The sequence below is a fragment of the Bidens hawaiensis genome, unplaced genomic scaffold, assembly GCF_021521415.1.
Source record: "Bidens hawaiensis isolate Kalapana, Puna unplaced genomic scaffold, B.hawaiensis_p1.1 tig00017565_1, whole genome shotgun sequence".
In the NCBI taxonomy this organism is placed as follows: Eukaryota; Viridiplantae; Streptophyta; class Magnoliopsida; order Asterales; family Asteraceae; genus Bidens; species Bidens hawaiensis.
In genome coordinates, this window is record NW_027492654.1 from 316,560 (window position 1) to 332,379 (window position 15,820).

The following is a 15,820-nucleotide window of genomic DNA, read 5'->3' on the forward strand; positions in this document are numbered from 1 at the left end:
TGTTAAAAGTGTGGTCAAAATTGTAATACTAGTCTTTTTTGTTCAACGGCCAATTGAGTGGCTCTTGACGACTTATGTTGCCATATTTAGATATGAGGGCCTTTGGTTGGCTTTAACTTAATCAATTAACAGAACATATTTAAAAAAATTAGTGTGACGGAATATGAAAGCATTATTTGTGAATTTTACCATGTTTCATGCTTATATACAAATAATGTTAATATGAAAACCGTAAAAACTTATTTGTTGTTATTATTTGGTTTTTTATAAGTGTTTGTTGTTATTTTTTCTTGTATTTTATTGATTTTTTATTATGAAACATTATAAGTATTTGTTAATTTATATTTTGATGTTATTATTAGGTTTTTCTTTTGTTGTTATAAGTATTTGTTATTGATTTTCAGGGCTGGCTCGTGGGCCAACGAAACCAAGCAAGTAAAGCCCACACTTAACTAATGATCTAAAAAGAAAAAAGGAAAAATAATATATATATATATATTATAATTGGCAAAATAAACTCAAGATTATGTTTTTGTCTGGTGCTAAGTTTGGTTGTTTCTAAGCTGTAGGTTACGAGTTTGAGGCCTATAACAAGCTCTTTTTTTATTATTCAAAATTGTCATGAAAGAGCCAATAAATCTCATTCTAATTTAGGCATCCATCATCGTTAAGTCGGCCCTATTGATTCTGATTCTTTTTTATTAGGTTTTTTTTCTTTGTTATTATAAGACATTGCTTATGTAGATTGATATTATAGATGATATTGTTTTCTAAGTTCTCATTTTTGATAGATTGGTATTGTTTCCTAAGTTTTCATGTTAAGATTAGTTTATACATGAACCATCCCCTTTTATCACTACCTGACTGATGCATCTTTATATATTTACATATATATAGTCACACACACATCTATCTTTCTATTTACTTGTTTACTCTAGCTCGTTATATATTTCTTTTATTAAGTTCATTTTCTTATAGTTTTATGGAGCCAATGATTCTCTCAAAGCAACCTCTTTATTCCCCTGTAATAAAGGTACGCTTTTCCTATATTTCACTTATAATATTTATGAAAATATCATTCCATAAATGTCCAAATTGAAAGTACACTGACCAAGTTTTAATTTAATGAAACTGACCAAGTTTCCTAAATGGACCGCCAGAGGTCAATTTAGGTGGTGGTCCTCCGTAGGTTAATGGTGGTAGCCCGTTGCTTAAACACGAAGAAATCAGTTACAGTGCGACAAGTGTTTGACGACTAATTGTCGAAAAATGACACGTGGCAAGAGGAAATGACATGCGGCATCCATGAGTGGCACATGTCATGAAGGAATGACATGTGGCATATGACAAGGTATGCGCCGACAACAACTGGCAATACGCTGACGGTTCCCGACAGTCTGCCAAGGGGAACGTTCAATCAGTAAAATAGCAAGCTGATCACGGCTAGTTCAAACCATCACCCACAACATCTTATCTAAAAAAATCATGCCAGGATTCCCCGACGATCGATTATGACATCCAACGATTCGATTGCGAGTTATAAGGAAATCCCGACACTCTTTCCAAAGTTATGAAGAGCTTCCGATCCCGTGCTACGAGTCCAAGTTATATCCGACCGATTCCCAATGCCCTCAAGATATCAAGGTATTAGTTATGTTTTAGTTAAATAATTTAATCAGCTAAACCCTAGTCTGAGGTATAGTCAAATCTAAGTCGACAGTTTAAATGTGTACAAAGGTTTTGACATTCTAATGTTTCTTTATCGTGAAGAAATATAATTTTATTAAACTGAGATAAAGTTTATAAATAACTTTGAACTATAAACAAATAAATATTTTAAAATTTTGAAACTATAAAACTAAACCTACTAGGGTCTGCAGCTAGATTATCAGAAGATGTAGATATTAATGTAAACCTATTATTTATTTTCGGTTAAGCATTCAAGATTGATGACTACCATATTAGAATATATCAAACCAAAGCACGAGGTGAATACGTTTAACCTTTTAAATCACCTTATTGTGGTCTTAAAAGTAGTATACATACAAATGATTGTATTGATTTTCTCGAATATTAAATTCAAACCCTATGGTGGGTAGAGGTGCACAAATCGGTTTTTTTAAAAAAACCGGTTCGGTTATTAACCGGACCGGTTTTTTTTGGCCCGGAAAAAAACCGGTTCGGTTAATAACCGGACCGGTTAATAACCGGTTTTTGTATCTGAAAACCCTAACCGGTCTAACCGGTTAGGACCGGTTTAGAAACCGGTTAGAACCGGTTAATAAACCGGTTTTTTTATTAACCGGTTTTTTAATAACCGGTCTAACCGGTTAACCGGTTTTTTTTTTTTTTTTTTTTTTTTAAATAACCATTATTTTTTCACAGTATAAACAAACCGGTAACTACAAGGCAAAACAGACTGACTCCATTCTTTGCTTTCGTTGTTAGGGTTCTTTGCTTGGAAGATTAAAAACACATAACTTTCATTTATAGCTTTTACATTAAAAATACAAACATTAAATCGTTATCGCATATTCGTAACTCAAAAATACAAACATTAAAGAATGCTTAGACACGATTACATTAACAACTTGCTGTTTCTTACTCATTATTTGCCTCCATGTTTGCTGTTTCTTTAACTAATTTTCTTCGCTACCCGATCCCGAGCTATTCCTTAGGTAATCGTCGTACGCGGCTTCTTCATCGGTCATTGGTTGAGTGTGTCCTTGATTGACCTCGTCTTCATACAAGCCCGCCTCATAGTCCATTTCCCCCTCGAGTGAGCGTTGATGTTGTGCCCTATCTAAAGAGTCCAAGTAATCCTTGTAGCAAATCGACATCTCTACAGCTGGTGGAGTGAGTCGAGTCCTCCTAATCGATATAACCCTGCCAGAAACAGAAAAAGCAGACTCCGAAGCTACCGTGGAAGCTTGGACCGTTAGTAAATCTTTGGCCATGGCGGCGAGGATCGGAAACTCATCCTCCTTACCTCTCCACCAAGCCAGCAAATCAAGACTTCTAAATTCATCCGGAGTCATGTGTTTCACAAAGTTGGTACCACCATACCTTCCAAGTTCACTGCTTGGGGTGTTTACCTTTTGACGTTTACCGGCGTCTTCCCAAATCATGTAGTACATCCCCATTTCAAGGTCGGTTTGGGATTGGGATTGGGCAACAGCTCTTAACGAGTCATGAATTTGGGAAGACGACCCGTATTTTGTAAGGTAAACATCATACATGTTAGACAAGGTGGTGTTGAAAGCATTCTTTAAAGTTTGGTTATAATAGGGGTTTTGATCGTCGTTTAACTCTAGCTCATCACAAATTTTTTCTATTAAAGCTTCAACACCACCAACATTGATGCAAGGGTTTAACGCAGCAGCACATGTCAAAACAGCGGGTAGTTGTTGAAAATATTTTCTAAATTTTTCTTTCATTTTTACACCCATATCAAAATAAGGTGCACCCCTACAATGAAGTTCACTCAACTTTGTGCACATGACAGCAATTTTTGGTAAAGCAATGGGGCTTGTTGGATAGTAAACCCCGGATAAACTAGTTGTGCAAGATTTAAAAATTTGAAGGACCTCCGTAACGATCTCAATCAATAACCAGTTTCTAGGATCGTACGGTGCACATTTACCCCTACTTGACAAAATTTGATGAAACGCAATTAGTGATTCTTTTTGTTGGATGGCTTTCTCAAACATATCACAAGTCGAGTTCCATCTTGTTGGACAATCCCAATTTGGCCCCAACCATTGACAATTAGCTTCTACACAAAATTTTTTGTATCTTGAAAATGTTTTATTGTTGCTAAAAACATCTCGTAACATTCTTTTAAAATTGTTTCTTTGCGTTTCGATCACGTTTAACCCATCTTGCACGGCCAAGTTGATAATATGTGCAATGCATCGGCTATGAAAAAACGCTCCATCACAAATAGGTTTATACTTTAATTTTAAATGGCCAACCGCGGCCGTATTGTTGGATGCGTTATCAAACGAAATTGAAAAGATTTTATGTTCAATCTTGTATTGTCGAATGACTTTATCCAAGAGTTTAAAAATATTTCTACCCGTGTGCGGGTAATCAAACAATTGAAACGCAACGGTTCGTTTCATCATTTGCCACGACTCGGGGTCAACCCAATGAGCCGTCACACAAATGTATGAGTCGGGCGAACCATTAGGTACCGACCACACATCCGTTGTTAAGTTTACACCAGTTTGTAAGTTTGAAAAGTATGAAATTAGTTCGGATTTAGCGTTTTTCCATGCTTTAAGACAATCTCTTCTAAGGGTCGAACGACTTACGTGTTGGTAGCGTGGTTGAACATACTTTTGCATCATCTCCGTGAATTGAGGGTTGTCGAAGTGGTTGAAAGGAAGTGTTTGTTGAATCACAAAGTTTGAAAACTGTTGACGTACCGCTTCAAGGTCGTACGTAAACACCGTTCCTTGATTCGTCATCTCCGGCTGCGAACTACTTCCCGATTCGTCCTTCAAGGCCTTGCAAAAGGGCCTTTGTACATGCGCTTTTAAAGTGGAGCTTGCATCTTTGCCATAAAACTTCAAACAATGTTTGCATCGAGCTTTTTGGCTACCGTTAGACATTTCGCATAGGTCGAAATGTTGCCAAACATCTTGGTTTCGTTTCGTGGGGATGACCCGAACGACCGTTTCTCCCGTGTTCGAGGCACCCATGTTGACGGATGAAGCAGCACTTTGGGAGGCCATGATAATCGACTACGAAATAAGAGCGTATGGAGTGGTAATGTGGTATAATTGAGCGTGAGATAACAAAATAATCGCGTATGAAATAAACGTTTAGAGCGTTTGGAGCGTTTGGAGTTGTATAATCGAGTGTGATCTAACCAATACCCAACCTAAACTATATATAGATGTTTGTGGGGGTAAAATGGTAAAAAAAAAAACGGTCAAAAACAAAAAAAAACGGCTATATAGCCGTTTCACAACGGAAATAAACCGGTTTTTAACCGGTTAACCGGTTACTAAAAAACCGGTTAACCGGTTTTTCTATAACGGTCATAAACCGGTTTATAAAAAAACCGGTTAACCGGTTTTTTAGTAACCGGTTATTTAAAAAAACCGGTTTTTTTTATAACCGGTTTGTTAACCGGTTTGGGCTCTAAAAAGTGTAACCGAAATACAAACCGGCGGTTTGTAAACCGGTCAAACCGGTTTTAAAAAAACCGGTTTTTTTAAAAACCGGTTTCCGGTTTAAACCGGCAAACCGGTTCCCGGACCGGTTTTTTTGACCACCTCTAATGGTGGGGGTTGTAGTGGCGGTTGTAGAGCTGGTTATGTGAAAATGTTGTCTCTTGAGTCTTGAGAGAAGAGCTCACATTTGGCCAACTCGAACTTTCATCAGTTCGATCATGCATGTAGAAATGTCATGTAATTATTATAAAACATAATAACGAGCTTTCACTTTTCTTTTTAGAAAGTAATGACTTTTATGTCCCAACAAAGTCTTGATCGAAACGAAATCAATACTAGCTATGTTATGATATGTCACGTCTTTGACATGTTCAAATATTGTTGGTCCTGCGGGCGTCATAAGAGCTATGTCACCGGCAACAAATTAGATAGTTAAAATAAGCCAATCAATCAATCATATCCAGTGGAGTCCCACCAATAGTAAAATTATAAGTAGGGTCTGGAGAGGGTGGGATGTAGGCACACCGTACCTCTATCCATGGAGATAGAGAGGTGGCTTTCAGAGAGACCCTCAGCTCTTGATTACATATGTGTGCGACAATATAAAAGGAAATCAAAGTACAACTATAGTATCATTGATAGTAACACGTAGTAAAAATGATAATACTATATATATATATATATACACATATATATATTGAAAGAAAATATCATAATAGTGTGTGACCAAAAAAAGGTAAATAGAGGCTCATAAGGTATTCATTTCTCTCTAAAAATCCTTAACTTTAATTCTACTTCTCCAAGAATTCCTATCCCTAACCATGTCCTTTGAGAGATTTAGGTCTATCAAATCATGCCTAATCCTCTCATCCCACGTCAATTTAGGTCGTCCTCTACCCCTCCTCCCCTCTACAGTAATGTTTTCTTACGGATCTAGCCGGGTTCGTCGTCTGTCTTCTCTTCACATGTCCAAACCATCTCAATCTCCACTCTCTAATCTTGTCTGATATGTTAGCTACCCCTAATCTCTCTCGAAACACAACGTTTCTTATTCGGTCTAACCTTGTGTGCCCACACATCCAGCGTAACATTCTCATCTCTGCTACCTCCATCTTCTGCACTTGTGCCTTCTTGATGGCCCAACAATTTGTTCCATATAGCATTGCAGGTCTAACTGCTACCCTATAAAATTTTCCCTTTAGTTTAGTTGGGAAACTCTTGTCGCATAAAATACTTGTGGCTGCTTTTCATCTACACCATCCTACCTGAACTCGATGGGTCACATCACTGTCTAATTCCCCATCGCTCTGAACAAATGATCCTAGATACTTAAACTTCGTTACCTGCGAGACCGCTTGCCCTTCAATGGTGATCTGGGCGTCCTCATTGTCATTTACTCCACCGAAATCACAGTGGAGGTACTCCATCTTAGAGCGACTAATCCGTAGACCTTTTGTCTCTAAGGTTGTTCGCCACTCCTCTAACCTCCTGTTTAGGTCTTGTTTTCTCTCAGCAAGTAACACAATATCGTCTGCAAACATCATGCACCACGGGAGCGGCCCCTGAATCGACTTTGACAACTCATCCAAGACTACTGCAAAAAGAAACGGACTCAACGCTGACCCCTGGTGAAGTCCTACCTTTACGGGGAAGAAATCAGTATCCCCCACGGGCACACGTACACTTGTTGCACTCCTGGTATACATATCCATAATTATCTCTATATATTTTCTCGGGACTCCTCTACCCTCCAAGCACTCCCAGAGCACTTGTCGTGGCACGCTGTCGTAGGCCTTTTCTAGGTCAATAAACACCATATGCAGGTCACGCTTCTTCTCCCTATACTTTTCCATCAATCTTCTTAAAAGGTGTATTGCCTCTGTGGTGGAACGCCCCAGCATGAAGCCAAATTGGTTCACCGTAACCTGAGTTTCTCGTCTAAGTCTAACCTCAATCACTCTTTCCCATAGCTTCATAGTGTGGCTTAGTAGTTTGATTCCTCGGTAGTTACCACAGCATTGGGCGTCGCCTTTGTTCTTATAGATAGGAACTACAACACTGCTCCTCCACTGGTCTGGCATCTTACCAGATTTGAGGATAATATTGAGCAAAGTAGTTAACCACATGACTCTTTCCTCTCCCAAACACTTCCACACCTCGATGGGTATGTTGTCTGGGCCAACCGCCTTAGCCCTTCCCATCCTCCTAAGTGCAGTCTGCACCTCTTCCCGTGTGATCTGTCGGCAATAGCAGTTATTCGGTTGTTGTCGTTGGAAGGTTGTGTCGTCATAATCTTCTTGGGAAGCTCTCCCATTGTTAAAAAGATTGTGGAAGTAGGTTTGCCATCTTAGCTTGATGTCCTGCTCCTTGACCAATACATGCCCATTTGTATCCTTTATGAACTTCACAGGCCCTAGATCTTGCCTTCTACGTTCCCTAGCTTTGGCAATCTTAAACATAGCATGTTCCCCCTCTTTTGTTTCTAAATGTTCATACATACGTTTAGAGGCCGTGTTCTTTGCTTCCACCACTGCCTTCTTCGCTTCTCTCTTTGCCGTTTTGTAGGTCACCCTCAATTCCACTCGCTCCTCCTCATTCGTGCACCTCATAATAGCTCCCTAAAACATCGTTGTTTGTCCCTTATCTTGACTTGTATGGCCTCATTCCCCCCATACAAATCCTCTCACCCCTAGGTATGGCCCCTACCACTGCGTCTAGGCAATCCCAAAATTCTCTCTTTTCCTGCTCCCCTAGGCCTACATGAGGCACGTAGGCACATACTACTGCCACTACTTCCTCTCCTAGTACTAATCTCAACACCATAATCCTGTCATTATGTCTTATCATCTCCACCACACTAGTGTGTAGTTCCTTCGCCACTAGAAACCCCACTCCATTCCTAGCTCCATCAGACCCCGTGTACCACAACTTATACCCATTACACTCCGCCCCTCTATGCCCTTTCCACTTAGTCTCCTGGAGACAAGCTATCTGAATCTTACGTCTTTTAAGCACATCCACCAATTCTAGCAACTTACTATTTAGTGTTCCTACATTCCAAGAAGCTAGTCGCAATATATACTCCCTACCTACATCCCTTGATTCAGGACATGGTCTCAAGTAATAAGAATGGTTCCTATGCTCTATGATTGCGACTAATCACACAAAAACAAATAATAGGACACCCAATCAAAATAATAATGATAATAATAATAGTTATAGTACTGTTAATAATAATAATAATAATAATAATAATAACTATACTAATATAGTAATAATAGATGGGTAATAGGATATGAAGTAATAAACTGTAACCTGGTTCTTGTATCCAAAAACAGAGCAACCCCACCCACCCAATTAAACCTGTTCTTTCCGTTCTTAGTGGTTTTGCCGGAGAACGAGTCCACCTAAACGAAAACTCCCCAGTGGCTTGAGACAAGCTTTACCCAGAATTTGTCCGCCGCCGTCGCTAAAATGTCTCCGTCGTGATTTGTCTTGCTGGAGATAGAGTTGAAAGGTCGTGGAGTTGATTTGCAAATCGGCGGAAACCGAGCTCCTAGTATCTTGAAGCTTGCTTGACCAGAAGACGACTAGCTTCCCGTCGGTCGTGCCTTCGTTTCTCAAACGGTGACGTGCTGGTGGTTTGTGAAGAGCCTGCGAGAAAGACAAGAGAATATGGGGGAAGATTTACCTGGTTGCCGGAGAACTGGTTGCCGGAGAATTTCGTGTTGGGAAGGGTGGTTTGCAGGTGGACGTTGGAATTGTTGTACGGAGAGAAAGAAAGCCAAATGAACCACAAAATAAAGTATCTTAAATATATAAAAACGACACATTTAAAAGCTATATATGGTTGTTCTCTACATTCTCTCAAGGCTTCAGATTGTTTTATTTGTAAATGAAAGTTTCTCATGCATTAGACCTGAATTCATGGGTATGGATCTCACCAAACCCAAATAGCCCTTAAACGGGTTATACATCTCTTTAAATTAAAAATTAATCTCACCAAATATTTGACGTAAAAATCCTATAAAATAAGGATATACTAAAAATTAATATCCGATTTAAAAAAAAAGATTATTTATAATTAAAAAACAATTTTATAGTAAAATAAATAAGTGGGTCATGATGGGTCTAACAAAACCCAGATAGTTTTTAAACTGTGTTATAATATCTCATTTATTTGTGAAACTCTTTCATCATCAAATACTAAGTATATTATTAACTTTCTTACATTAAATAAAATTTAAATCCAAAAAAATATATAAATATTATAAACGAATAATGTAAAACAACCCCGTAAATCTCACCAAAATACCAAATATTTGATATGAAAATCCTATAAAATAAGGTTATACTAAAATTAATATCCAATTTTTTTTTAAAAAAAAAGATATTGTTTATAATAAAGAAACAATTTTATTGTAAAAAAAATAAGCGGGTTATGGGTCTCATCAAACCCAAGTAGCTTTTAAACGGGTTATAATATCTCATTTATTTATGACATCATTTAATCATCAAACCGTAATATATTATTAACTCCCGTAAAATAAATTAAATAAAAATAATATATATGTATATATATATAGGGTTCAGTTACCGTATGATAATGCTTAACGTACGGTAGGTACGCGAGACGCTCAAAGGCAAAAAACAAAGGCAAAAACCTAAAACGCTCACAAAACCTTAAACGCTCAAAAATCGTCTTTGTGAAAAATTGATCGATTAACCATCCAAAACTGTTTTTTCGGTGAAACAATGATTGATTGGATATGTATTGACAATTCCGAGATGTTTGGCTGTGATTTCATGGATTGATTCGTGAAAAACGGAATTCGCGTACTTATTTGTACGATAAACATTAGTGTATTGGATCTTTGCTCTATATAAATATATATATATTAGAAATGAAAAATAAAAACAACCGGATAAAACCGTGTGTGTGTGTCTATATATATTGATTATATATATTGATGGCGAATAGATTAAAAAAGTTATATTTAATATTCATATTCTCCATTATTATCTTGGTGAGCATGATATTAATCATAGTATCCATCACTGTGTAAACACAAACAAAGATGGATCAAAAGAAGCCTCATGTGTTGTTCATACCAAGTCCAGCACAAAGCCACATCAAGTGTATGCTCAAACTCGCCAGGCTCCTGAACCACAAGGGCCTCAGTGTCACCTTCATCAACACTCAGACGAACCAAAAGCGGCTCATAAAGTCCGGTGGGACTCGCTGGCTAGACGACACTCCCAACTTTCAGTTCAAAACGGTTCCTGATGGCCTCCCTTCGGCTACAGAAGATGATGCTGTAGAACATACTCAAACCGTAGTTGAACTCTGGAGCTACATGGGAACCAATTTCTATGATTCGTTCCTTGATGTTGTGTCCGGTCTTGAAACCCCGGTTACTTGTATTGTTTGTGATGGTTTCATGACTTACACAAATACCATTCTTGCTGCTGAGAAGCTTAAGATCCCAATCATCCTTTTCTGGACCATGGCTGCATGTGGATTCATGGGGTTTTACCAGGTGAAAGTGATCATGGAGAAAGGACTCGTCCCCGTAAAAGGTTTGGTTTTTCCTAGTCAGTTTGTTTAGTTGTTGATACTCAAACACTGCTTATATAGTTATATGGCATATTTAATTTTTTGTTCCAGATGAAAGTGCTTTGACAGATGAGTATCTTAACATGGAAATAGATTGGATTCCTGGAATGGAAGGACTCCGTTTGAAAGAACTACCAGAGTTTATGCGATACTCAAAACTGGATGATCATCTTGCATTTAAATTCCTATTAGAGACCGCTCAGGCGGCTCATAATGTTTCACATATTATCATCCATACGTTCGAGGAGCTAGAAGATAGACTCGTCAAAGGGATTAAATCCATCTTTCCTAATGTCTGCACCGTCGGCCGTCTTCAGTTACATCTGAATCAGATTGCGGAAAAGGAAGCCAAGAACATGAATTTAAATGGCTATAGTTTATTGAAGGAAGAACCCGAGTGTGTCCAGTGGCTACAATCGAAAGAACCGAATTCTGTAGTGTATGTTAACTTCGGAAGTATGGCGGTTATGTCTTTACAAGATCTGGTAGAATTTGGTTGGGGACTTGTAAACAGCAATGTTTACTTTCTTTGGATTATACGGACGGATTTGGTCGATGGGGAGCCAGCAGTTTTGCCTCAAGAACTCAAGGATGCGATGAAGGAGAAAGGATTCGTGGCAAGCTGGTGTTCACAGGAAGAGGTTTTGAATCACCCAGCTGTTGGTGGGTTCTTGACTCATGGTGGGTGGGGTTCGATCATTGAGAGCTTGTCATCCGGGGTGCCAATGATATGTTGGCCGGTTTCCGGGGACCAGCAGATAAACTGTAGGCAAATGTGCAAGGAATGGGAGGTTGGCATGGAGATTGAGAAGAATGTAAAGAGGGATGAGGCAGAGAAACTCGTGAGGGTGTTAATGGAGGGATTAGAGGGTGAAAAGATGAGGAAGAAGGCTATGGAATTGAAGAAACACTAAGTGACCCTGGGCAGATTACGGATAATCTGGGGGTTAAGTAATGTTTCCCACGAGGATGAGGTCCAGCAAAGAAGGCTGTTCTTCAGGTGACCTGCAAAACAGACACCGTAAGCTCGTCACTGAGAAGGGGGGGGGGGTTCCTCCTTGTGACCACCCTCCGGCGTGAGAATCAGAATAGATTGCTCTGAATATAAGTGTATATTAAGAGATTGCTAGAGAAGATAAGATAATGAGATATCAGATGATGTCCTTACCATTCCAAGGTGTTGGAGTATTTATAGCCGAAGGTAGGTTTCCTAGAAGGTACAGCCGGCTGAATAGTATTCCTGTTCTACCAACAGTGGGCTACGCATAAGCCATGCTGGTTGGTGGATAGGCTGCGGCCGACAGTGACAAGGTCGGCTGTATACTGTTCCTTTACTGCCGGCTATGCACTGTTCCACCAACTGTAGGCTGCGCACGTCCCATAGTAAGGGTTGGTGAGTAGGCAGCGGCTAATAGTGACAAACAGTACTAGAGGGTGCTCCTCCTCGTACTGTTGTCGGTGAGCTGTCACCCTGTGATTGGTTCATGGGCTGTTCTGGTCAGATCGTTTGTTTTGCCCATACCTTGGTAGGTATAGTACAAAAGATCTTCCAGAAGCATACGGACTGGCTCATTTGGGCGGGAGTATTCCCGCCTTGCTCATTCCTTCAGGTGACTACTGAAGTAGCAAGAGTTAGTGCCTTGTGCGTGTAGCCTTGCTATCAGTGCGGGTAGCCTTCCCTGATGGCTTGTATCCGCAACTGCGGGAACAAGCGGGGTACTTCACCATTGGGAGGCTTTCCCTGCGGGTACAGCTGGCGTACTGCGCGTAAGGTCTTCTCTGAGCATGGTGGGTCCTGCAGAAGCAGTTGGTCGTTGCGCAGACGTCCCTGTTCAAGGTGAGTCTTGCGGGTCCAACTGGGCTCTGCTGGGACCTACCTCTTCAAGTCCCCCCAGTCCAATGTTCTTCTCATGAATTATTAATAAGTGAGGTGAACTTTTGGACTAGCAAGGGGTTTTGAAAAGGGTTTTTAGTTTTAAGGTTTTCCGTGGGGATTCTTCCCGCGGTTTTCCTAATGTCACGCAGAAATTCCCGACTTTTCTGCTTGATCTTTGGGTATGAAGCGGGTAGGTCTGTAACCTCCTCGCAAGTCAGGAGCGTTGAGTCCCACTTGTGTGGATTCTCCATGGGGTTTTGGTAGTTTTCAACATAGTGATCAATTATGTTAAAACCACCAATTCCATCTTGGAGTTTCAAACAATATAGTTCTCGACGTTCCCGCCATGCGGGGATGTTATTCCCGTTTCCGCAAGCATGGCCCAGAAGATCCTTCTTGGTTTGAATTCTCTGCGGAGCGCTAAATATGTGAAGGGTTTTGCCTTGACACTGTACCCGCACTCGTCTTACGGTTACTTTACTTCCAAGGTATTCCTGGCGTCAATTCCCTGCGGGTGCTAAGTATGTGAAGGGTTTTGCCTTAACACTTTACTCGCACCTGTCTTATTGTTACTTGGTTGCCAAGGTAAGGGGTATTTTCCCGCTTTTGAATCTTTTTGAAATTTTGAAATTCGAAGAGTTGGTGAAAGGATAAGAACAGTCCAAACTATTGAAACGTCGTCCGACGGTTTCTTCTGACAGTGTCAGGACGTGCAGGAAGTTATGGCGACGTGACAGTATATGGTCATTCCAGGCGCTTTTTCAGGCGCGTGGGCGCGAATTTTCGGGCGCGTGGCCGCGAAACTGGCACGCGTCCTTTCAACAGCTGTTGCCAGCTTGCTTTTTGCCACGTGTCATAGTTTCATTGCACATGCGATTTCTCTCTCTTCCGCATTAAATTCATCGCATTAATTGCGATTAGTATATAAAGTGGGAGAGGGTCCTTTGTAATCCACACTTTCACTTTTCTCTTCATCTTCAAAACGATTTCCGGCGAATACTCACCTTTTCAGTCGAGCATTCTCTTGAAATCGTTCTCTTTTTCATACCTGCAAGATGTCTTCTGCTCACGATCTTGAGGCTACAGCCCAGGAGGCTGGGGTGTACGCCGAGCACCCGTCATCCACGTCCGACAAGGATGACAAGAGTACTGCTGGCGAGTGCCAGTGTGCTCTGCCTGTCGATCTATATCAGTACATCGTCAGGAAGTTCATGCTCGAGTCTCTCGAGCCTGAGTTTCCTGAACCTCATCAGACGGTGTATGATGCCCCCAGAGGCAAGATCGGGGTATATGCCGCATTCTTTGTCTATGGGAATCTTAGGTTCCCTTTGACAAAGTTTGTGTACCGTGTCCTGGAGAGGCACGGTGTACACCTGACCGAGGTGCACCCGATGGCGATCGCGAAGATTCGCCACTTCGAGTGGGTGTGCCGGATTCTGGGCGTTGAGCCCTTCGTCGACCGCCTGATGACCTTCTACTCTTGGAGGTGCATCCAGGGGTGGTATACTCTGATAACCCGGATCAAGGGTTTGAAGATTTGCGCAACCGAGCGCAGTCTTCGTTCATGGAAGCGGGAGTTCTTTTTTATCTCCGCTCGCGCCATCCCCCTTGCCATGAAGTTCAAGAATGGGCAAGCACTCCCCAGCCTTCACGCCTCCAACTACCAGGAGGCGGAATGGTTCTCAAAGATATCCCGAGTCCAATCTCCGGTTTACCGCTTTGCGGAGTCCGGGATGGTGATGCTCGGGATGAGCCGGGTGTGGAAGGATGCGGAGGCGCAAAAGATCCCGATCGTCCTTGAATACGGTTTGAACTCTGTCCCTTACGGTATGCTCTCTCTACTTTGTTTATATAGGTTTGTCTTCTAACTGTTTTTCTTTTATTTCAGAGGGGAACGACTTGCAGTCGCTCCTGTATCCGCGGGAGGCTGATAGTCCCGCTCGGATGGGTACTCGTGCTCTAGATGAGAACGAGTTGCCCATCCTTGAACAGACGGCGGATCGGTTCGTGGAGGTCTACCCGCCAGGCCACGAGATCCTGAGCGCCAGGCGGCCAGGTAAGGCGTTATTCAACCCTCGACCCCTCAATGCTGAAACCTCTGCTGGAATTCCTCTAATCTTGTGTTCTGATGAGGAATCCGCAGATGGTCCTCCGTTGGTGCGGAAGAAGAAGGCTGCCGGCGGGAAGGGGAAGGAGAAGGTAGCCTCCACTGCCGATCCGGTGCCTCGGTCTGATTCAGAGACCGAGAGCGAGGAGGTGGCGGGGAACCCTGGTGGTGATAAGACCACTGCTCCGGAGGCTGCGACGACTGTCACCTCCGGAGAGCCCAGGATGACGACGGTGAGCGGCGCAAAGAGGCCGGCTCCATCGGGTTCGTCCCCGCCTGTCCGCACTTTTAGGCTCAAGAAAACCCGTAAGTACAAACTTCCTTTATTTTCAACTTCATAGCTTTCCATCATTAATACTTATCTTCCTTGTGCAGGCGTGGATGCTACCGCATTCCAGGGTGGAGCGGGGAGGACTACCTCCGGACCCATGACGGTAGGCTTGGTCAGCCTACCTGAGGCGACGACTCAGGCGGCTGCGCCTGTTTCAGTTGGTTCAGTTGCTCACCCAGTTGAGCCAACTGTTCCAACTGTGATGACATCACTGCCGGCTGTCAGTGCCATATTTACCGCATCTTTCACCGAGCCAGCGGTTACTTTTTCTGCGGACTCCGCAGCGGCGACCACGGTTGTGAGTTCACCTACGGTGAGTTCACCTCCGTTGGTTTCTACTACCGCGGCGGCCTTCACCATGCCTCCTCCGTCATCGGCAACGACGGCCGATCCTTCAGGTATGCATGGGGTTTCTCGCCAACCTCTGCCTCCTTCCCATCTACCTGACCTCTTGGACGGATTTCCCTTGGGTTCAGGTGATGGGTTTGGCGGCTATCGGCCTGTTGTTGACCCTACAGGTGCGTAGGGTTCTTTTGGCCTCTTTTTTTTTATCATCTTTTCCTAACTGCTTTTTGTTTTTTGCAGTGTCGGATTCCAATGAAGTGTATGTTCCACGATGGAACATCCGCCGAGGAACAACCCTTCGCACACCTGTGGAGTGCGTGGAGTGGGCTCGTCACGCAGCTCCCAGTGGTGCGTTGGGGGA

The 15,820-nt window shown here is 42.0% G+C and overlaps 1 protein-coding gene across 1 annotated transcript; it reads left to right on the forward strand.

The window, feature by feature from the left end:
* Positions 1-10,197: 10,197 nt before the first annotated feature.
* On the forward strand, positions 10,198-11,714 carry LOC143554212 (UDP-glycosyltransferase 85C1-like). The gene is made up of 2 exons (XM_077044034.1): positions 10,198-10,763; positions 10,852-11,714. Exons 1-2 carry the CDS (start codon positions 10,262-10,264, stop codon positions 11,712-11,714), a joined length of 1,365 nt encoding a protein of 454 aa, XP_076900149.1. The 5' UTR covers positions 10,198-10,261.
* The last annotated feature ends 4,106 nt before the right edge of the window (positions 11,715-15,820 follow it).